Raw genomic sequence first — 23,588 nt, 5'->3', positions numbered from 1 at the left:
GTTCGGTTTCGATTGTCATGTATAAAAGTCGAAACCAAACTGAATTATCGATTTACCCATCTTTCCAACCTGAATTATCGGTTTATCCACATTTCTAATCTGAATTATCAATTTACCCATCTTCCCACCCGAAACTGACCGGTGGTGAAGAAAAATCAGTCAAATCAGATTGGGTCAGGCTGGGTTGGTTGGTTTGAATTTATTTGTTAACAATCCTAGCCTCTCTTCATTTATTCGGATTCGGGTCGGATTTGGGTTTAGTCGAACCCGTACTGAACCCGACCTGTACATCCTGGCCAAAATTTGTTGGCACCAGACGTGCACTCTAATCCGTTGTCCGGTTGAAGAAGGTAATGAATACGCTTCAATGACTCCAATTTTTATTTTTTATTTTTGTTTGAGTAATTAATTTCATTCATGCGTTCCCCTCCCAAAAGCGTCGAACTTTAGGTCATTGCAGTCCTCTCCCTATCTTGGTGTCAAATTCAAGCAATCTTCCCAAATTTCTCATATCCCTTCCAAGCTTTATCTTACATAGGAGATAGGACATAGGACAAGATGCGACACCGGATTTTCATGGCTGGCACAGAATGTTTCATTCTTGGCCTGCTTCTGGTCACCCTTCTCGGCACCGACGCCATGCCGCCACCACCCCCGATTCAATGTAATTCAACTGGTTGCATCCTTCACAACTCCTACGGCGTGTGGGGTGACCGGCAGGACTGTTGGATTTCGGGTGTCAGCTACCCAACGACAGAGGAAGAGCTCCGTTTGGCCGTGGCACAGGCCAACCAGAGGAAGCTCAAGGTGAAAGCAGTGAGCGGCTTTTCACACACCATCCCAAAGCTGGCATGCCCAGGAACGCCTTCAGGAAATGCAGTTCTTATAAGCACAGCAAGGCTCGATTCCACCATCCAGGTGAGCAGTGCGGATCTGACCGTCACAGCAGACGCAGGAGTCTCACTTCGTCGCCTGATTGATAAGGTGGAAGAAGCGGGATTGAACTTAGTAGCGTCTCCTTACTGGGAGGGCGTCAGTGTGGGAGGGCTCATAAGCACGGGGGCACATGGGAGCTCGTGGTGGGGGAAGGGAGGCGCTGTCCATGATCATGTCGTCGGACTCAGTCTCGTGGTTCCTGCCACAGAATCTGAGGGCTACGCCAAGATTATTAGACTCGATTCTCACGATCCACTTTTCAATGCAGCAAAGCTCTCTTTAGGAGTGTTGGGCGTTATCTCAAAGGTGAGTGATGCCCGTCTTGTTCTCACCTGAATCGAAGTTGCTCGTCTGAAATGAACACATATACAGGTAAAACTCGCATTGGAGCCTGGATTCAAAAGAAGCATTACCAATAACTTCACAGACGATGCTGGGTTTGAGGATGAATTCATGGATCTTGCCAAGAAGCATGAATTCGCAGATATTACATGGTACCCATCAAGATATACAGCAGTTTACAGGTATGATGATCGAGTCCCCTTGAACAGCTTCGGAGATGGGGTTAACGACTTCATTGGCTTCCAGTCCAACTCTGTTCTGGTTTCCGCTGCAGTCAGAGCAATAGGTATTTCTTGTCCCTGAAATCCAGCTTTCTCCTTTGAATTCTTCTATAGACATTCTCGGGGACATACATTTAATTGTTAATCTTACACCTGAAAACACAGAGAAGGCTCTGGAGACCGCACGGAACGTCAATGGAAAGTGCAGGATGGCGGCTTCAGTTGTAGCATTTAAGAAATTAGTTGGCAATGGTTTGAAGAATAATCTGATCTTCACAGGCTACCCAGTTGTGGGCCATCAGGGTAAAATGCAGACCTCTGGTTCTTGTCTATACTCGTCTGAGAAGAGCACTCAAAGCACATGCGCTTGGGATCCAAGAATCAAAGGACTCTTCTTTTACGAGACAACAGCAATATTTCCCAGATCAAGATTTGCAGACTTCATTCGTGATGTAAAGAAATTAAGGGACCTGAAACCAGAAAACTTCTGCGGGCTAGACGTCTACAACGGATTCTTGATACGTTTCATCAGGGCTTCTGAGGCATATCTGGGACAGGCTGAGGATTCTGTTGTGGTTGATTTCAACTATTATCGAGCTGACGAGGCTTCAACACCGAGGCTGAACCAGGATGTTTGGGAGGAGGTGGAGCAGATGGCATTCTTCAAGTATGGGGCTAAACCTCACTGGGCCAAGAACAGGAACCTTGCATTCTTGGGCGTGCAACAGAAGTACCCCAACTTCAGTAGATTTCTAGCGGCGAAAAAGCAATTAGACCCTGAAAACATGTTCTCTAGTGATTGGTCAGACGAGATACTTTTTGGTAAAGCAGCAGCTAACGGTGATGGTTGCGCCCTGGAGGGGCAATGCATATGTTCAGAGGATAGTCACTGCAACCCAAGCAAGGGATATTTCTGTAAACCAGGCCTTGTGTATAAAGAAGCTCGAGTCTGCTGTTACTCGCCTTCTTCCAAGGACAAATAGATCCAGTGGGATTTGTGGTTGTTGCTCTGACGCATAAAAAGTTGTCAGTAGGAAATTGTTATTTATGCATATGAGAAACAATAAAACAATTAATTTGGTTCAAGCAATAAGATGGGGATCACTAATGCCTAGTATAGTTGTTTTTGAGTTTGAACAGGTTAGATTACTGCAATTGAGTTCTGACTCGGCTTATGATTGATTTTGGTAGTGAAGCTAAACGGGCTAAAATACACAACTGAGCTATATTTAAGTCCCATTGAGAGGCTAATCAAGCAGAAGACTTCATTTCAGTAGGCAATCAAGAGCTCTTTTGATGGTCAAGTAACTGAAATGTTCATTTGCAACATTAAAACAGGAAATGATTGTGAAACCCTGAATCCATTGAAATAAAATAAAAATTTGTATGTATACAACATTCTAACTTCACTTGTGCGATGCAAGAAAAATGTGGAATATCAAGACCTAGGATTCCTTGCACCAGGTAGCTAGAAAAATTTTGTCATTTAATCCTGTAGATTCAAGACCCAGGCTGAGATATTTGAAGATACACCATCTGAGTGTACCCATTGAATACAGACGTTTCAAGCCTTGTTAAACCAAGCCTCTGGAAAAAACCAAATCTTCCATCTTCAACAAGAGGAGTCTGCACGCGGGCGGGATCATATCTTGTTTGATGAGTAAGGGAAGGACCTGCCACTGGAGGAAGTTCCCAGTAGACATCTAGCACTGATTCCACAAACCTGCTGTTCTGGAAATGTTCAGCATAAGAAATTGCCTTATTGCTATGGTTGAAATCATCCCGCATCTGCCCCCTTACACCCCACCATGCTTCCCCTGGTCCACATAGTTCCTCTATGTCTACAGTCTTCTCCCAGAACTTCCTTCTTTTCCTCCTAATCCTAGCTTCATCACTATCTGCAAAACAACTGTGGCCACCACCTGGAAGATGCAAAATGAAGTTATACAACCCAATATTCAAACTTTAAAATCATATTTACAATGCCATGCTAATCTTTCAGTGTATACCTATTCGGAAAAAGGTTTCGAAACATAAAATATTTAAGTTGAAGTAGAAGATACTAGGAGCTTGCACCACTGTTTTCCCCCTTAATGAAAGCCATCATCCAGATCCAATTATCCATGTTTGGGATGCTGATTGATCTTCCATGTGTGTCTGTTTTGCTTTGTTGTTTATTTATTTCTTTATTTATTCATTTATTCTTATTAGAAAGGAAAATTTGTAGAAGCTTTGTTTATTTATTTTCCCCTTAATAGAAGGTCAAATAGATGGATAATTCCATTTATATGCAGATCTGGACCTTTTGCACTTAAAGAAGCATGATTTTTTTCCAATTTCCATGAAGCTTCTTAAACCGATAGGTCATAGAAACCTAAAACAAAGTTTAAGAAATATATAATTCTGATTTTTGACAATAAATTGCTTACGGAAATAGTCTTGTCAATTGTCTTCTTTCTACTTGTTCAGAAATATAGAAAATGGGAAAGTCCTGTTTCCCTACATTAAGGTCCTAAGTGCCTAAGATTACAAGATATCTTAAAGACCAAGCATGTTCCTTGCACAGGAGGCAAGGGTTCTCATTCTCGGGTATGTAGAAGGCCAGTACAAACAAAATAAGGGAACCAGGGCGTGTACACTTCATATATAGCCTAATTTAAGAGTAGATAATATGCACCTCTTATGTAGAATTGATCACAAATCTGCCTCAAGGAATAGTGGTCGCCAGTTCCAGTGTCATAGTTATCCTCAAAGACAAGGTGTCGAAAGCCCGCTTTCAGTGCCTGCTTAAGTCTATCCACTCAAGTGTAAAGAAAAAACATTCACCAATTAACAATTCCTGAAAGAGGCAAAGAATGAAAGATAAACATGTCCAACATACATATTGTAACTTAAACATGAAATTATATACAAGGTGGTGCATAAAAGCGAGAAAACTTCCCAAAATTCAGACACAGGTCAGCATATACCTTTTTAGTTCATTCTGATGGTCATCAAAAAAGACCAGAACGCGATTGAGATCAGTAATCCCATATTTCTTCATAACGCTCTCCCAATCGACACTTCCAAAATCTATGAAATCCTTTCCAGCAAAGTACGTGCAATTTGGGTCAACATAAGCGGGTCCTTTCTTCAGGTATTTCTCCGGGTGCCGGGGTGTAAGCGACAGTATCTGTGCGTCTGGCATTGCTTGTCGGAGAACCCAAGTGGAATGCCCCTTGAAAGCACCGCTCTCGATCATCAGATCTGGCTTCAGCCATCGAACAATGAACCAAAGGCCAAAGCTGTGGTCGAATCCCATTCCATACATGTTGTTTTTGATTGGACGGGTCTCATAGATTGGAACGAACTCTTCCAAGCCCTGGAGCAAATCTTTTGATGTCCATTCAACTGTCCGCCCATGTTTCGATCTGCCTTTTTCCAGTGATGCGAATTAAATGGACGTAAATTAAGAGTTCAATTCTGGGAATTCAACCCATTAAGTTGAATAAATTTCAAAATTTTCCCACTAATATTCTACTTGAAATCACTGAGCTACACATGGCCCAGCCAAGAACCAACCAATCAAGTTAAAACATGAAAATCACAATGAATCTTCTCATTCCCACATCAAAATCCTACAAAAGAAGAGACTCAACCAGAGTATTCGAGTCTCGGGAATTAATGTCCAGACTCCAGATAAGAGATCTAAGCACTAAATAAGTAACAAGAATGCAGCAAAACGTCTTCTCAGATCTGACAAAATGCAATGGTAGAAATCAAATGTTGCTCGCAAGAAACATACAAGATCCTCAAGAGAGATAGGCAGGAAATTTTTTTTTCTTATAATTAGGGAGGGAAATTAATAAAATCACATAGTATCAACTTTAATCTGACTAAGAACCCTAATGTGGGTATCGAAATTCAGAGATCAAAGCCAGAGATGCTTACACCAGGGCACACCGAGGGATCCGAAATCAGAATCAAGGCCGTCAATGCCGAAGAAGCTCATCCGAGAATAGGATTCGGTACCATACGAAGAGACACAGACAATGTTGCGAGAATGGGAAACGACAGAGATAACAAGAAGGAGAAGAAAGAGAGGAGGAATGGCCATAGAAACCCAATCTTGCTCATCTGCTTCGTCGCTCTCATGGCAAAGGTAACGTTCTTTCTGGTCTTCGATTCGTCATCTTCATCTCCTTCTTCGCTAAATTGCGTTGGTCTGCGCGTCGAGAGCACTCTCTCAAGCATGTTTTTCAAGGAACAAAGAGAGGAGCTGAGTATGAATAGTTCGATAAGAAAACGCAAGACACCATCAAAATTCAGAAAGAGCCTTGGGTTGTAATTGCAGTGGTGGGCTTTAAATTGGATCACGTGACTGCTAGCGCAAGGAGACAGCTTTCAAGTTTCAACTCTAGAGACTGGATCTGCTCCTCACACGGGCCAATGCACGGTGATGTGTATGTGAAGCGCTCATGTGTGAGGAGCAGATCCCATAACTCAACTCTATGCAATGCGAAGCGAGATATGCTCCTGACAAATGGGCGCTTCATATGCACATCCACCGTGCATTGAGAACATCTCCCGTGAATAATAATAAATAAATTCAGGAGATGTTCCGAGTGCATGATAGGATATGCGTGTGAGGCGCTAGATGTGAAGAGCAGATCCAATCTCATGCAATGCACTCAAATGGACTCTTAAGTTAGCCACGTGGACACCCAAATGGAGCAATAAGCTAGCCACATGGCATTGGGTTAGTAAGGGGGTGTTCACTGATGTGAATCAGTTTTCTTGTTGCTGTTTTTCAAACACAAAAACAAGACCAATTGATTTGAAAACAATTATGGGTCATTTACTAAAACATCCCAATAGTTTCATGCATGTATTTACTAAAACACCTCCTATATTTTGCATTTTACTAAAGCACCTCTTATAGTTTGCATTTTACTAAAATACCTCCTATGGTTTTCAATCAATTTACTTAAAGGCAAATTTCTTAAACTACCCATTTGGTTTTGATGAAGGGCTTTTGGGCAGTGCCCTGTTGCTCGGACTATTTCTAAGTGGCCAATGACTCAAATGCTGAAGTGGAGGATTTTTTCTATATGAGGACTTGGATGTCAAGTTGACTAGGCCGAGCTGGGGGTAGATTGGGTGTCGAGTTGGGTTGATTGCTGAGCTAGGTAGCTCTTCAGAGAAACCTGCAAGGAATCAATGTTAGAGGACCCGAGGTGGCTAACCTGGCGAGGTCGCTCCGATGATTAAGTTAGTACTTTTATAGTAGATCGCGAGCTAAAAAATCATAAAGTATGAGCTAGAATGTGCTTACTCGCCTCTCTCTTGTGCCATTTGGGTTGGTGCCTTTATATAGACATTGTTTGGTTTGGGCCTCATGCACTACATCCGAGATTTCTGAGAGGTTGTGCCTAACTGGTCCGAGATCCTCGGAGGTAACCGCCATGCACGTTGACCATCCTCCGGAACATTCGGTACGTGGGCCAACTTCCGAGAAACCTGGGAGCGTCGGGATATGCATGCCGAATTTGTCGGCGAGCACATCTCGCAGGTCCCCACCAAGTCCCCAGTCAGGTTGGCAAGCCCTTGAGGGAGGTTGCTCATCGCGTTGAGGTCACTTCGGCCAGTGACGAGGTGTTACAAGCCAACCTAAGTTGTGGTCGCGGTCGCTAGGTCTACGTAAAGGTAGGTCGCCAGGTCAACGGTGGAGGCAGGTTGCCAGATCGATAGTAAAGGTTGGTCGCGAGGTCGGGGTAAAGACGAGCCACGATGTAGGACTCCAAATCATCACTTGGGTGGTGTCTAGGTGTCATCTAGCTATTCTAAGATGTCATGTGTCACAATGTCATTGGAGGGTCAAATCTGCCCTCATTAGGTTTAACTAATTGACTAAGTATATCCCAAAAATTACCATTGTTGTAAATATTGATAAAAGGGATGAAATGTCTATTTTGCCCTTAAGTCAAATTTATATGCGAGTTATAATTATTTTTTTACCTTCATTTTAAGGCATAACGGAAACGGTTGTCATTGCAATGGTTGGAGATCAACAGAGCATCCGAGAACAGAGATAGAGCGCCATCGCCTTCGCATGCGATGGTTATCGTTGCAATTTTTGAACAACAATGCAACAGTGAAAATTTTCAAACATTTCAATGGCACCATTGCACCAAGGTAGAAAAGAAGCTAGCATAGGAGAAGAAGGACGAGAAGACCCCTGTTGTAAAGAAGAAGCTTCTCAAGATCGACATAGAGAGGTTGGAGATCTCAGAACTTTCAAACAAGTGCCCAAATCTACTAAGTATCTCTCAGATCTACAAGGAACCTAGATCTGAGATCTAAGAGATACTCACCTGTAGGGTTGTTCACAAATAAACCCAAATCAACGAACCCGAGTTGGCCAATTTTTCTTCATTACTGGTCAGTTTCGGGTTGCAAAGACGAATAAACCGAACCGAACCAAACTGAGTTATGTGAAAAAATATATATTCTAAAAAAATATCTATTAAATATAGATATTTTAGTTTTAAATAATAAATATATATCTAAAAAATATATATTCTGAAATATATCATATATATATTTCCAAAAAATAAAAAATGTATATTTTGATATATTTGTATATATGTTTTGGTTTTAAATATATATTTCTAGAAAATATATTTTGAAATATTATATTTAATATCAACACTTTGACTTCATGTGCATTGTGCAAGCTTGGAGTTGGTTGAAACTCAAACCGACTCAAACTGACCAGGTCGGTTTTACCTAATAGAGGGTCGGTTTCGGTTTGATCTATAGGTAACCCGACTAGGTTGGGTCGGTTGAAAAAAGACTAGTAAACCGGTCCAACCCGACCCGTGAACAACTCTACTCACCTGGGCTATACAGGCGCTACTGCCAGAACTCTTTCATAGGTGATGAGGAGAGTTCATGGGAATACTGTTTGATGTGTTGTTCATTGTGACACTAGCAAGTGCACTAGCCGTTCAAGTAATAAAGTAGAGAGTGAAGTATCGTTCCCACGAGGATTTAGGAAACAATTACCAATACTAAATTGAGCACTTCTTATCTGATCAACAAATAAATCAAAACTCTAATGAAAGCTAAGAAATCCTAAATTAAAATCTATCTAAATCATTGGCCCAATTGCCTTCAATTCAGGTTAGAAGAGTAAACAGTAAATGTCAATCTCAGAATTCAGCAATCTATGAATTTGGATCATTCGAATAAATCATGATTGAGCCTTGGTTTGGTGAAACCCCAAGGTCATGAACAGCCTCTCTCAAGAGCATGTTCATCCTATGCATGAGTGACGGTTCTTCTATCTCTAGCAAGAATCTAATCCCCATGCATGCATTTCTTCAAACACTTCTAAGGCATCAATTCAAATCTGAATTGATCACCAACTGAATTGTGCAAGTTATCTCTAACCTTGCACTCAATTCAGTTCTTGAATAGTAGATCTGAATTCCTAGAGTCTCTCTCAAGCACTTTAGGAATTCCAAGCTGTAGATTAATTCGGTCAATCTGAAAATTGCAGATCTGAATTCTCTTTCAAGCAATTCAGACCTTGCAATCTCAGATCTGAGAATTCAGATCTGAGTTTTGAAGGTTAGTTGGCCGAATTACTCTACAATAACACCCTTATTCAAGAAACTTCAAGTATAATTCATGACCATTTGAATGAATAAAAAAGAATTAGATTGTTGAACTGAAATTTTACAAGCTGAAATACATCAAGGAAGAATGGAAACAAGGAGAAAGAAGAAAGAAAATATAACTAAGAAACTGAATTCAAATCAAAATAGAATGAAACTACAAATGATTTATTACAAAAGATCTTTGAATCACAAACCCTCAATTCGAACTCACCTTCTTCTTCTAGCTTGCTTGTCTTGAACTTCCTTCAGCCCTTCTTCTTCTTCTTCCTTGCGCCTAGCCTTATTCTCTTCTCTTCTCTCAAGGTGGCCGAACCTCTAAGAGTGGGAGAGCCTTCCTCTCAAGCAATTGAACAACTTTCTCCCCTCCTAGAGGCCTCCTTATATAGTTTTTCAAGGGGGCTCTTGCCCCTTCTTGAAGTCTCTAGAATTGGGTGTATTACACCCCTCATGAACCTTCTAGAGTGCTCCCTCCTTCTCTTCAAGAAACATCTAGGAGTTGTCGCCCCTAACTCCCTTTGGGCTGCTATTTGGGCTACAACTTAGCTTGCATTTGAGCTCAAGTGGGCTACACTCTAGGCTGTTATTTGGGCTAAAAATGGGCTGGGCCGAAATTTCCTTCTTGCTAGGCTTCTTCCCTTGGATTTTCCAAAGAGTTTCACTTGCTCTTCTTGGGCCGAATGAAATTCTCTTGCTCTCATGGCTGGGCCGGGCTGAACTTGATAAATTTTGGGTTTTCTTTTCTTGCTTTTGCCTTCTTTTTGTTGATTTGGCTCCCCCTGAAATCTTTCTTGCAATCAAGCTAAAATAGGGCAAAATCTAATTAAACCAGCATAAAATTTCATGCAAAAACCTCATAAAATATAGATAAATTGTAGGTTCATCACTGTTGTTGCTAGAAGTTGTAGCGACAGTGGTGATTGATTTTAAACAAATAAAAGGTAAACAAAAAAAAAAGAATGAAAGGGGTGTTCAGTGATGTTGGTAAGGAGAGAGGGGAACGATGCATTTGTGGGATTCTGGCCTACTAGAGCGATGGTTTTGAGGGGAGGTTTCTAGTAAGGTTCAACTCACCCAAACATATCTTGCACTCGATAGGTTAGGTTTCCTGTTCATTGATTTCATTGTGGGGATATCGGCAGACAGATCGAGCTCTCAAATGAGAGAGAGAGAGAGAGAGAGGGCTTGAGAAGAAGAAGAAGAAGAAGAAGAAGAAGAAGAAGAAGGGAGAAGGGTAAATTTGGGTTTTAAAAAAATATACATCACGTGGTGTCATGTGTATATAGGATTTGATGGAATATTAATGGATGCTAACGATAAGGGTAGAGTTTGTCAATTGTCAGAAACGATAGGGGTTATACTTACTCAATTAGCTAGACCATAAGGGTAGTTTAAGAAATTTGCCCTTTACTAATTGGCCTTTCATTGGATAATAGTGGAAAATGACAGTTTTGACCTTAATTTCCATTTGAATAAATTTAATCAAAATAAATTTAAAATAAGAATACCATTTCTACCCCTAATAAACATGAGCAACCACTCTACTTGGCTCTATTTGGTCAATTTTGTCTTTATATATGAAATGTTAGGGGTACTTTTGGAATAAACAATCATGGCCTTTGCTTTGAACATTTTTTACACATTTTAGGCGATCATGTTACTAGATGGCAAAACAAACATTTCTTAGTGAAATGTTGATCAAGTAAATAGGTTGCAAACTATAGAGGTGTTTTAGAAAAATGAAAACTACAGGGTAGGTTTAAGTAAGGCTATGAAACTATAGGGGTGTTCTAGTAATGACACAATAATTAAAACAAGGGAAAATTCCTGATAAGTAACTTGTACTTTGGGCCTAGTGCGACTTTGGTCCTCGAACTTTAAAACGCAACAATTCAGTACCCGAACTTTCAAAATGTGTCAATTTAGTCACTACCATTAACTAGTCCATTAACCACCCATTAAGTGACATTTGAAAATACACAAAAGCCCTTAAAGTGTCATCTAATTCTCTTTATCAACTATCCAAACATTGACAAAAAATGAACACTCTCATATCCCTGTCTCTTCTATTTAAGAAAGTTGGGGTCACGTGGGCATTCTGGTAACCCCAACTTTCTTGAATAGTAAGGCAAGGGTTTGGGACTGTTCATTTTTTATCAATGTTTGGATGGTTGATAAAGAGAATTAGATAACACTCAAAGGGCACTTGTGTCTTTTCAAATGCCACTTAACAACTGGTTAACAAGCTAGCTAACGACAAATACTGAATTGATACGTTTTGAAAGTTTGAATACTAAAAATTATTGCATTTTAAATTATAAAATTTTCCTTAACACAAAAACATAGAAAACACATTCTTGTTGAATTTACCTTGGTTTCCTTTCCTTTTTTCTACCTCTTCTTATATAAGTAGTCCCTAGAAATGGAGTCCGTATATAGAGTCTTTGTTTAGCCACATATAGAGTTTATGTATAAACTAATTATGAGGATGCTTGGCACTCCCTCCCAAATGGGAGGTGATGAAGGGTGATTTGGCATGACCTAGTAAGAAGGGGACATGTAGATGCGACCTGCTCAAGGGGTGACAACTCAGCCAAACGAACCCAGCTTGCAACATTCGAAACTCGGGTATTCAGCCACCTTGGCCCAAAAACCACCTCAGCGTAAAGACACCTCGACATCCAATCCAGTTCGGGACTAAAGAACCAAAGTACCTGTTTGGAGCTAAAGAGTTGAAACACCATGTAATCGACTCCAAAGGCCCCCCCAACGGACTCCGAATTTCTCGGGATCACGGCGAGACTCATCCTAACTCCGCTTGAATCGGAGGTAAGCGATAAACTTTATCACCACATTGCTCTCCTTCAAAAATGGAACAGATCTTATTCGCATGGCCCGGAGATCTCAGATCTATTTCGTAAGGCCCATGACTACTCCATTATATAAGGACATGAAACCCCAAGGCAAAGGTACACGTGATTATTTACTCACTAGCATTCAAGCACTCAAGTATTCAGCTCGCATCCACAGTATAATACTGACTTAAACATCGGAGCGACCTCGCCGAGTTAGCCACCCCAGGTTCTCTGATCTACTATTTTGCAGCTTGGTCCAGCATGCCGCACAATTGGAGTTCAGATCGTCTTCCAGCTAGGAGTATCTAGATCGCGCACCATCAATTGGCACCATCTGTAGGAATCGATCGAAAGGTCATCCCAACTTTAGTTGCAGTTTTATTTTTCAATTTATCCCAATGGATTCTTCTAGCAACACCGAAAAAAGCATCGAGATGAACGTCACTAGGGGGCAAGATCAACAACCAACCTTCCCCCAAGGTCCTACGGTATGCATTGGCCAGTTTACTATTCCTCTTACAGTTTCAGGAGTCCCGTCATTGCCCGTACCATAGGGCACTATGCAAGTGAGCATCCCGCTTCTCCCAGGGGGCATGACTTTCTCCGAGCCATCTGTGGTCCCTCCTGGAATCGGGCACTCCCAATTCCATGACCTTGTTCAGTGCATCTGGACGATATAGATCTAGATGCAGTAGGTCCAACAGTTCCAACAGTATCAACGGTACTATCTGTACCAGTAGTATCAGTAGCAGTTCCCACCACTGAAGTCAAACCAACAACCAATTCCACCCTGTCACCCAGGGTTGTGTTAGGGCCAGAACCCAAATCGGCCTAGAACCAGCCAAAACATCAACCGATCCCCCCATCGGGGTGAGGGGACCTCGCAAGTGTCGGTTCCTCCCAAGGGTTAGGTTTTGCCCCGTGGGAGGAGAAATGGTCAGCACACTCCTCTAGTCTCGCAAGGAAATTTTAGAAACAGGCATGGGGATAGTTAGCTGAACAGGGCCAATCAGACTAGACACTCCCAACAGGAACATAATGGCTCGTGAGGAGTTAACAACTAGCCCAAAGTTCGAGGTGCAAACTCGAGACAGGACCCCTCCGTCCCTCGCGATAGACGGTGCGAACCCCAAGAGAACCCAACAAGGAGTCAGGATCCACCTTGCGATAATGTCCGTAGTGATGCCGAAATACCAAATCAAATTGAAATCAACACTACAATAACGACTCGCGAGGAGATAACAACCAACCTATGAGTTTGAGGTGCGAACTCGAGGCAGGACCCCTCCGTCCCTCGCGATAGACGGTGCAAACCCCAAGAGAACCCAACAAGAAGGAGTCAGGATCCACCTCGCGATAATGTTCGTAGTGATGCCAAAATACCAAATCATATTGAAATCAGCAGTACAAATGTTGAGCCGATGAAGCAGGAACGGCAAGACACACCGCTCCATGGCCAGAAACAGTCTGCCAACGAAGCCAAGTCAGCAGGCAGAGCAAGCCAAAGAAAAGGAAGAAGTGAGCTCGGTGGCAACATAGACTGCACCTCCATTACTTTGTTGGATATCTCCTCTGTCTCCCGAGCTCCTAGCAACTCCGGTGCTGAAAGATTTCAAGGTGCCTCCGTTAGACAAGTATGACGAGTCATTTGACCCCAACGATCATGTGGATTCCTTCCAGTCTCAGATGCACCTAGCTGACTGACGTGTCCTGCATGTGTGTGGCCTTCTCCACTACCTTTAGGGGGGGTGGTCCGAACTTGGTATCGGAACCTCACGCCGAGCTCCATCAAAAGTTGATTACAATTTGCCAACCTGTTTACAGCATACTTCATTACCACCAAGAAGTGCCTGAAGTCGCAAGAAAGCCTTCTGAACATGGTTTAGAGGGAAGGACAACCAATCAGAAGCTATATAAAGCGCTTCAACGATACTTGCCTGCAGATACCAGACCTTGATCCAGCGATGCGGCTCACTACAACAAAGAAAGGAATCACCCATAAAGGGTTCAAGTGGCACGTGGTAGTTAAGAAACCAGAAGATATCACCGAGTTCCTCAAATTGGCAGATCAGTTCATCGGTACTGAGGAGGAGATCAACCAAAAGATTGACAATCCACCACCAGAGAAGAGGAAGATAGAGAATGAAGGGACGAGCAATGGTGGGTAAAAAAGAAAGTCCTCGAGTAGGGGAAGAAGCAAGTCAAGAAGTCGGTCCCCCTCATGCACCCACAAGCCAGGTCAACACTCCAGGACCCCACCCGTGGAGAGAACGAGCTATATGCCTTTGAACACTAAGTGAGGAGAGATCTTAATGGCTATTAAGGATTCCTCCTTCATCAAATGGCCTCCCAAGTTAAGGAGAGACCTGACAACAAGAAACTCAAATGTCTATTGCCATTTCCACCGAGATCATGAACACACCATGGAGAATTGTAGGAATCTCCACAATGAGATCGAGGAACTTATCCATCGCAGGTACCTGAAGAATTACATATTGTGAGAAGAGAGGGGGGCAAGTAGATCAACAGGGGGATCAGAGGAGGAATGGCCCCAAGGTTAGCAGGCAAATTGAACAACCACCGCACAGTTGCTAGAGGAAAGACCAATCCGCGGGGTGATTGATCACAGGTGGGTCCATCATTGTCGGATGTACATCGGTAACTAGGAGGACCCCGGTCTACAAATTGGAGAACGAAGGTGAAAACCCTGCCAAAGCGACCTTAGCTTGAAGAACCGATCTGCTTCACTGAGGATGATGCGTGCGGGATCTAATACCCGCACGGTGATGCTTTAGTAGTGAAGCTAAGGATCAACAACTTCGAGGTAAAATACATCTTGGTGGACTCAAGCATCTCAGCAGACATACTTTTCAAAGATATCTTTGACAAATTACAGTAGCAACAGAGCGACATGAAACTGGTAGATACGCCTTTGATAGGGTTCAACGACGAGGAGGTCAGGCCTCTTGGTTGAATCAGAGTACCGTGGAAATCGGTGCATGGCCAAACGTTGTGCGATTTGAGCACACGTTCCTGGTAGTCACGACTCCCTCCCCCTACAATGCAATAGTAGGTCGACTTATCACGCATGTTTTATGTGCAACAATGTCCACTTAATACTTAGCAATGAAATTCCCAACTGATTACGGAGTGGGAGTCGTGAGAGGTGACCAGCTCAAATCCCGCAAGTGCTACATGGCTGCCTTAAAAGGAAAAGCAAAACTAGTAGAGGATATCGAGCTTGAGCAACTGATGTAGTATACCGATGAACGAGCTGCCCCGAAAGAAGAAACGGTCCACATACCAGTCTTTGCTGTCAAACTAGCTAAAACTCTTCAGATCGGTGTCTCGATCAACGAACCACTTCGAACCCAGCTAGTAAGTTTCTTACTTGAAAATTTAGATATTTTTGCTTGGTCCACGGCAGAGATGCCCGAGATTGATCCAAAAATTATAACTCACAAACTTAATATCGACCCTTTAGTCAGGCTAGTAAGACAAAAGAAATGCAACCTCCCCCCAGAACGTTGGAGGGTACTCAATGAAGAGCTCAGAAAGCTCCTCATGGTAGACTTCATCAGGGAAGTCCATTACTCGAGCTGGGTGGTCAACCCGGTTCTGGTGAAAAAGGCCAATGGCTAATGACGCATGTGCGTCGACTACACCGACCTGAAAAGAGCCTGCTAAAAAGACTGCTTCCCGTTGCCCAAAATTGACCGCCTAGTGGGCGCGACCTCAAGGCATAAGTTATTGAGCTTCCTAGATGCTTATTCTGGTTACAACAAGATTAGGATGGATCCCGCTGACGAAGACAAGACCGCTTTCATAACTGAGCTCGGGTTATATTATTACAAGGTCACGCCCTTCAGATTGAAAAATGCTGGGGAAACATTCCAGTGCTTTGTAAATAAAATTTTTGAGCCATTGATTTGCAATAAAGTAGAATGTTATGTTGATGACATGGTCGTGAAGACCTAGTTTTCAAATTCTTTGTTGAATGATTTAAAAGATATTTTTCAAAATTTACGAAGATATGGCATGAAATTAAATTCGAATAAATGCTTATTCTGAGTCGCTTCGGGTAAATTCCTAGGTTATATAGTCAACCGATGTGGCATCGGGGCCAACCCAGACAAAATAAAAGCGATCCTAGATATGAGCACCCCGAAAAATAAAAGAGGTCCAGAGGCTGACTGGCCGGATTGGCACCCTGAGCTGCTTCATGTCTAAACCGGCAGATCGGTGCCCACCCTTTTTTAAACCTATAAAAAAGAGTAAGAACTTCGAATGGACTGAAGATTTCCAGCTCGCTTTTGACAAGGTGAAAAGGTACTTAATCACCGCCCCAGTTTTAACTCGACCCGAAGAGGGGGAAGTGTTAAAACTATACCTCTCTACAAGCGATGAAGTGGTTAGTTCGGTACTGATTAAAGAAGTAGATCGGGTTCAACAACCCATCTACCATGTTAGTAAAATTTTGCAGGATGTAAAAACTAGATATCCGAAGATCGAGAAACTAGCATACACACTGATCATAGCAGCCCAGAAACTTCGGTCGTACTTCCAGGCCCATACTATCGTTGTTCTTACCAACAAACCCCTGAGGCAGATTCTGCTCAAGCCCAAGGTGTCTGGAAGATTAATGGAGTAGCCCATCAAGCTGAGTGAATGCGATATCCGGTATGAGGCTCGACCTAGAGTCAAAGCCCAAGTCTTAGCAAATTTCGTAGCAGAATACAAAAGGTACTTATGTATTTCAATTTAATTGGAATAGAAAAAACCCATTTAATAGGTAAAAAAATCAGAGGTTGTTTCATGTTTATACCTATATAAGGTCTTGAGAACTTAATCCACTTTCTTTAGATGACATCAGCGTCCCAGGTACACATCTTAGCATGCATTTGCATGGTAACATCTCTTATACTTTGTCATTGGGAAGTATTTCCAATATATGTGCTGTGTAGCCTGTAGGGCGCCGATGTAAACTCCACTTTCTTGCTTCTACTCGAAAACTTAATACCATATCATAAAAAATTAATACTTATAAATGACAGTTATTCAAATATTTTAATCTTTAAATCTAATTAACTAATTAAAACATTAAAAAAATAAATTAAAAAAAAATCAATGCCTAGTTCTTTTTTTTTTTTTACCCTTTCTATATTCACATGCAGACATGCATATAACACCTACCTTACACTGGTATGTGTTAGATTAGATTAGACTTGATTACAGGTTGGTTCAAACTTGCCACCTGTTTATTGATGATCGGACAATATATATTTTTCTTAAAATGTGTTATATAGCTGTGGCTGATATTTTGGAAATCAGATCAGCCCCTCACAAGTCTCACAGCACATTCCCACTGTCTATTGGGAATATCTCCCGATTATATATTAAAAATGATAATATCATCATCGCGAAATATTCCCAATACACGGTGGAGATATACTGTAGAGGGCTGATTTGAACTCGATATTTTGATTGACACGATGCAGCCTCAGTCTGCCTCGCCAGGGAAGCCAAAATAAAACTATGTTTATGTCTATGACCATGGTTCATGTACTTGTTTTCGGTCCGGTTCATGTAGATTCGACAACAGCCCGATTCGTCTAAGAACCGTCCGTATTCGAGTATATCCCTGTCGTATCCATTCGGATTCCTGCTCAAAGCTAGGGTTCTACAAGTTTGAAACTGTCTTCCACTTTTTCCCTTTTACACTGATTTGAAAAATTGTAATCCTACGAAGATGAAGCTCAAGCAATTAGAAGGTCTTCTCGGAGATCTTCAGCAGTTCTCCAATCCAAAGGTTTCAACTTTCATCTCTCTCTTTTTCTGTTCCCCCTCTCTGAGACTCAGACACCCAGATACGCGTAGTTCAAATTCATTAAGCGAGTTTCTACATGGAATGAGTTCTATTTATTGCCCCAAAATGATCTTAAGTAGTTTTCTTTGGTGGGTTGGAAGAATTTGAAGTAAATGACAAGAAGATAATGCTTGGTGTCTTTAGGTGGAACTGGAGCAATACCCAACAAGACCCCACATTGCATCTCGGATGTTGTACATGGTATTCCTTTGATAGTATCTTCCCCTTTTTGATTGTATCATGCTCTTCCTTTTCTTTACTTGATGATTGATTTCTGAATTTAGACTGTGAGATGTCAACTTAATCATTCCATTCACTGTAATTGGATTTTGTCCTTGTGGTGCATTGTTTCTGACACTGTTAATAGTTTGGAAAACACAGGCTGAGAATTCGTTTGGTGATATAAGTGGGAAGGTGGTAGCAGATTTTGGTTGTGGCTGTGGTACTTTAGGTATTGCAGGTGCTCTTTTGGGGGCAGAGTAAGTAATATTTCTTCCTCTTTCCCTCGGCATGCTTTATGTTTCTTTCACCACGATTAGGTGCAGAGTTAATTTGGTTGAATTTGATGACAGATACGTCGTAGGAGTTGATATCGATTCTCAATCTCTTGAGCTTGCCTCACTTAATGCAGAAGATCTTGAGGTAGTTCCATTTCTGCTTCCAACTTCCAGTTTTATTGCAGTAGGTTGTCTACAATCACGCCAAGAAAAAATATATTTCGTTGGCCTTTTATTTCTATGGTTGAAGATGAATGCGTCGATTGAACAGCTACATGATGGGAAAGATCCTGATAATATAATTCATGCTTTTCTTTTCTTTCTTTGGGAGAACCCAGTTTCTTTGACTATGGACTTAAATGCTTGTAGACTTCTTGTCCAACGGAAATATTGAACTGACCCTATTGCTGCTTTGTTAATTAATTGTGCGGGCAGTTGGACATAGATCTTGTTCTGTGGGACATCGGGAATTCGAAGTGGAGAGGTAAATTTGCGTCTATTTCTCATTTTCCATGCATACTGGGAGGGGCGTGTACCATATAATACCAAAAAAAAAAGCAAACTGGGAAGGGTGTTCTCTCTTTTCTCATCCTTACATTTCTTTCTACTGTAACAATGTTTATGGAAAGATTTTTTGTCCCTCTTGAGTCTCTTAATTGGGGAGTAAATTAATATTGCTGAAGAACCTAAAACTATTTGTTGCTAATATTATTTTAGTTTATTTTAGATTCTGTATAATTTGACCACCACTATGAACCAATCGAGAATTTACACCTTGATATATCTGTTCTACAAATGCATTGGTTAATACAGACATTGGAAAATGACTTACCCTGCAGCCTTGGACTGCCTGATGTTTGAAATACATTCCTGTGATTCGACCCTAAAAATGGATCAAAGACAATTGAGTTGGCTCTATTGTTTCCAGAGTTTAGTGTCAGATGTTAAAACCCATGGACAAATAGCGAATTAGCGATTTGTTATACTTTTGAAGAAGAGATGGGCTTTCGATTTAAGTGGTATTATGCTAAAAGAATCTCATGAAAATGAATAAGGGCTTTCTTTTTTGCTGCAAGAATAAGGATATATTTGTGTCCCATGATATGCACCCTATCAGTCTTCATGGATAGTTTCTACCCATACTGTTGAGTTTGGTGCCTTGAATTTTGGTTTGCAACTCTCTTCTTGGCCTGTCCCGAATTATGTTGAGAAAACCCAAAGGCAAAGCGGAACCCCCATGGTACAGACCTGCAGTAATATTGGATCAGACCCTATATGAACCTTGTTAGGGTTTGGTTCTCATAGATATTTTATTGTATCTTACACAGCAAGCCATCTTGTATCTTGAAGAACAAAGAGAGAGCAAGTATGTACCTAAGCTTGAAGAACGAAAATGAGAGGGTGATTCGGTTGTATGGAGGAGGGTTTCTTGGTGAGAAGCTGTGAAAACTACAATAGTAATCTCCACTACTGTTATATAGTGGATTTCTTCTTTGGCACTCGTGGATGTAAGCTATAAGATGAACCACGTAAATCTTTGTGTGTGCCTTGAGTGCTCTGTTTTCTCCTTTTGCCAATCACTTTTCAGATCCTCGTGTTTTTGTTCCCTAATACATACAAACTGGAGTGCTACAGGAAGAATCCAACAGAAGCTGGAACTATGGAAATCAGGTTTCAACTTTTCAGGAGAACCATTTCTGTAAAGGAAACTATTAATGATAACTTAGCAAGCTTCTTTACTAATGGAGGCAATAAATCTTTCACTTTGAGAGGCTATTCTGCATCAGATTCTATTATCTTAAACTTTCTTGCTTGAAATGCCTCTGTACGACTGTACCCTTGTAATGCCCTTTAGTTTTCACTAGCCAATCCTTGAACCTTCTTTATACTTTATACACCTCATAGTGGCCACCAGCTTGTTCCTGAGGGAGAAGTTAAAGAATAGTGTTTTAATGTTTTGTAGTGATTTGGCGATTAGAAATGTGAAGGCACCTACTAAAAGATTGGGTTTGAGAGGACATAAGCCCTTTGAGCTTGGACCATCAGAGGTGCCTTTCAGCATCTGTGGTATGTTTTGCAGACCAGTGCAGAATAAGGAAATGCTCTGGAAGAGTTATCTGGGACTAGATTTTTAATGCAGGCTAGACTATCTGCCGAATACTTCTTTTATCATGCTGCTTGATATATTTGATTTAGTTGTTCGTGAGATTAATATTCTTTATTCACAGCATGTCATTTTTTATGTGCTTCTTTAACATTCAAGTTCATGAATTGTTCCTTCATCTAATTTCTCATTTTTTCTAAATGTAGGCCAAATAGTTGACACTGTTGTAATGAATCCTCCATTTGGAACTCGGAAAAAGGGGGCTGACATTGATTTTCTATCCACTGCTTTAAAAGTAAAGATCAGAGTATTTTGTTTATGTTTTTTACTTAAATGCCTTCTATCTACAGTGGTTCCTGATTAATTTTGTCATTTTAAATCAATTGTTGTGCCAGGTTGCCTCTCAAGCTGTCTATTCCTTGCACAAAACCACAACAAGAGATGTAAAGTTATTTCCTTTTTAAGTTGTGATGATTACTTGTTCAAGATGCATGCATATTTTTGTTTAGGACATAACTACATTAAAATGTGATATAGACACTGCATCTGTATGGTTGGCTGGTCTCTAGACATATTTCTATTTTGACATGTTGTTGTTGATCCATATATGGGGTGGATTCACTAGTCATTCATTAGGTTTCATTCCTGCTTTTCAGGTGTACTAGTATATTGCCTCTAGATGCGGTTGAAGAACTCTATTGCTTGGACAAGGGATTGTCAGCTTTCTATTTGTTGATAATAGCAAGCTGATTGATCCCTACTGTTAGTTGTTGATAATTGGGTTCTCCTTTTACATTACTGATATCTCCTAGATTGTCAAGGATTAAAAAAAAAAACTCTGCTATTTGCTGGTGGGGTGGGGGGTGGGTGGGTTAATGGTCTACTTTGAATTAGGATAAAGTCTGTGGCTCCATTATTCTGTATTGCAACCAAAAAATTGGAGGGTTCAGTCCTAGCTTCTTCCTAACCACGCTAAAAATAACCACAAATACAGATTGATACATGTACAAACAAGCAAATATGCATACAAACACTGAGTCACATGAATTTCATATGATGATTGAAAAGCTCTACTGCATTTAACAATCAAAAAGAAAAATAAAAAATCCTCTTTTCTATTGCATTTTGGAAATCCTTGACTTATTAGGATACATTATGTGTTCCTGAGCTTTAAAATCTTGGTCGCATGCAAACTGATTTGGACCTTTAATACTTTCTGACAAGGTTTTAAAAAATGAACTGGACAACAAACCGTTCAGGGGTCTGGTTCCCAGGTCGAATGGTCCGACTGTTCGAACCGAATGGATGGCCCGTTCTGACAAAAAAATAAAAAAATAAAAAAATAAAAAAATGGCCAAAAACCGTTGGACGGTTCGAATGGTTCAACTGCCCGGGTCAGCAGTTTTCTGACCAAATCAACGGTTTTTGGCCAAAAGACGGTTCTGGGGTAAAACAGACTGGTCAGATGACTGGTTCCCGGTTTTTCTGGTCCGACTGTCTGGTCCGGTCTGGTTTTGAAAACATTCCTTTCTGAAGTTTCTCATCTTAAATGTGAATCTGTCGTCAAACCATGGAATTAGCATCCGTTTGGAGTTTGTAGCCACAGGTGTATTTGTTTAAGAGGATTTTTCTTGTGAATATGATGACAAGCTCTTTTATTTGTTCCCCATTCTCTTGTTGTAGCATGTGAAGAAAACAGCTTTACGGGATTTGAATGCTAGAAGTGCTGAGGTTTTATGTGAGGTATGGAAAATGATATTTGTGTTGAGTTCCCTTTGTCTATTTAACATTCTGGATTGTGGTGATTTATACAAGAAGTGTGCTAATGTCTGCATTTTCACTCTTTTACTTTCATGATTGAATATTGATTAGTTAACATAGTTCAGTTGCAGATCTTGTTTGCTTGAGCTATTATGTACCTGTCAAGTTATCTTACTGGCATATGGTTTACTTATCCTTTTTCAGCTTCGATTTGATGTACCTCAACTTTACAAATTTCACAAAAAGAAAGAGGTTGATATTGCTGTTGATCTGTGGCGATTTGTTCCCTAGAAGAATCAAGAAGGTTCATTGACATTGTGCGTCATCAAAGAACAGCTTCAAAGGCAAAGTAGTGGAATGGACTTGAATCCCGTGTCTGTATATTTGATAAAAAAAACAAAGAGAGCAGAAGGAAATATCACACACTTTAGATGTTTTCATGCCCCATTTTACAAGTGGGAAGTATTGAGCTTACCCATTTAATTCTATGTATTGTTTGCTTTTTTTTTTTTTTTGGATAATTTACATACCCTAGTTGAAAAATAATGCAACATAGTCTTTCACAAAGAAAATGAAAATGCAATATCATTGTTTTGGAAACTCATAACAAGAAAAACAGTTCACATTGGAGAAAACCCCCTTGAAAACACATTAACTTCAAAATCAACCTTCTCCATCAAGATACCATGGCCAAAACAGAAAATTATTACAGCAAAGAAGCAGAGAAATTAAGAAAGTAGGTTCCAAAAGTAGCTTTAGATGTGCAAGTTGAACATTAATACAAACTTCCATCCAAGACTTTGACACTCCTTGTCACAACAAGAGTCAGATAATTAGCCCCTTACCATGTTACATACAACTAATAGTAGCTTTACCCATCAAACCTCATGTTGCTGTTTGTGCATTTTCTGTTTCCTCCCCCAAAGGGTGGCCTTCGGCAATTATCTTCTTCACCAAAGCCCTTAACTAGTATACTCTCATTCTTGATGAATAGCTCCAAGCCTCCAATGAAGCAAGCTCTCCATGTTTTCTCTCTGTATCTCCATCTCTTTTTCCTCATTCACTATGTTCTCTGGAATATCTTAGATGGAGACGAGTTACAGCTGTGGGCAGGCCACCCGCATTGTAAGATCATCGACCCAACTCTTCGAATTTTTCACTGCGACCCCCAAAATGGCAACTTATTAATGGCGGTAACTTGGCACAGTCCGTTTCCAATCAACGGAAGATACTAAAGATGAGTAGTTGAGTACTTGGTACGAATTTCGGCTGGCACTGGCATCAGCCCAGGCCCATCCCGACCTTACATGGATTGTAGGCCCAGGACTAGCCTGTTTCGAACTAA

At 41.0% G+C, this 23,588-nt stretch overlaps 2 protein-coding genes and 1 pseudogene across 3 annotated transcripts; 2 read left to right on the top strand and 1 right to left on the bottom strand.

The window, feature by feature from the left end:
• Positions 1–377: 377 nt before the first annotated feature.
• On the top strand, positions 378–2,613 carry GULLO3 (D-arabinono-1,4-lactone oxidase family protein). Its single transcript, XM_088970457.1, has 3 exons — positions 378–1,242; positions 1,309–1,564; positions 1,665–2,613. The coding sequence occupies exons 1-3, from the start codon at positions 559–561 to the stop codon at positions 2,480–2,482; spliced, it is 1,758 nt and encodes a 585-aa protein (XP_088826583.1). The 5' UTR covers positions 378–558; the 3' UTR covers positions 2,483–2,613.
• A 154-nt stretch (positions 2,614–2,767) lies between these two features.
• Positions 2,768–5,825, bottom strand: LOC148869098 (uncharacterized; annotated as a pseudogene). Its single transcript, XR_016107363.1, has 4 exons — positions 5,430–5,825; positions 4,469–4,913; positions 4,177–4,292; positions 2,768–3,421 (listed from the first exon to the last, which is right to left on the bottom strand). The product of XR_016107363.1 is annotated as an uncharacterized LOC148869098 (transcript).
• An 11,672-nt stretch (positions 5,826–17,497) lies between these two features.
• On the top strand, positions 17,498–22,815 carry LOC148869097 (S-adenosyl-L-methionine-dependent methyltransferases superfamily protein). Its single transcript, XM_088970456.1, has 9 exons — positions 17,498–17,824; positions 18,026–18,082; positions 18,263–18,360; positions 18,454–18,523; positions 18,814–18,862; positions 20,689–20,777; positions 20,878–20,925; positions 22,166–22,225; positions 22,448–22,815. The coding sequence occupies exons 1-9, from the start codon at positions 17,765–17,767 to the stop codon at positions 22,532–22,534; spliced, it is 618 nt and encodes a 205-aa protein (XP_088826582.1). The 5' UTR covers positions 17,498–17,764; the 3' UTR covers positions 22,535–22,815.
• Positions 22,816–23,588: the final 773 nt, after the last annotated feature.

The sequence above is a fragment of the Nelumbo lutea genome, chromosome 2 (genome assembly GCF_056320005.1).
Source record: "Nelumbo lutea isolate HS-2025 chromosome 2, American lotus-T2T, whole genome shotgun sequence".
NCBI lineage: Eukaryota > Viridiplantae > Streptophyta > Magnoliopsida > Proteales > Nelumbonaceae > Nelumbo > Nelumbo lutea.
The sequence above is the reverse complement of the archived record's forward strand: the minus strand, read 5'-3'. Positions and strand labels throughout refer to the sequence as shown.

Excerpts from the sequence above, each read along its gene's own strand:
- GULLO3 (XM_088970457.1), top strand. The coding sequence starts at position 559 with ATGCGACACCGGATTTTCATGGCTGGCACAGAATGTTTCATTCTTGGC. Across the intron at positions 1,243-1,308 it reads TGTTGGGCGTTATCTCAAAG|GTAAAACTCGCATTGGAGCC; the intron begins GTGAGTGATGCC and ends ACACATATACAG. Across the intron at positions 1,565-1,664 it reads CGCTGCAGTCAGAGCAATAG|AGAAGGCTCTGGAGACCGCA; the intron begins GTATTTCTTGTC and ends CTGAAAACACAG.
- LOC148869097 (XM_088970456.1), top strand. The coding sequence starts at position 17,765 with ATGAAGCTCAAGCAATTAGAAGGTCTTCTCGGAGATCTTCAGCAGTTC. Across the intron at positions 18,361-18,453 it reads GGTGCTCTTTTGGGGGCAGA|ATACGTCGTAGGAGTTGATA; the intron begins GTAAGTAATATT and ends ATTTGATGACAG. Across the intron at positions 20,926-22,165 it reads ACAAAACCACAACAAGAGAT|CATGTGAAGAAAACAGCTTT; the intron begins GTAAAGTTATTT and ends CTCTTGTTGTAG.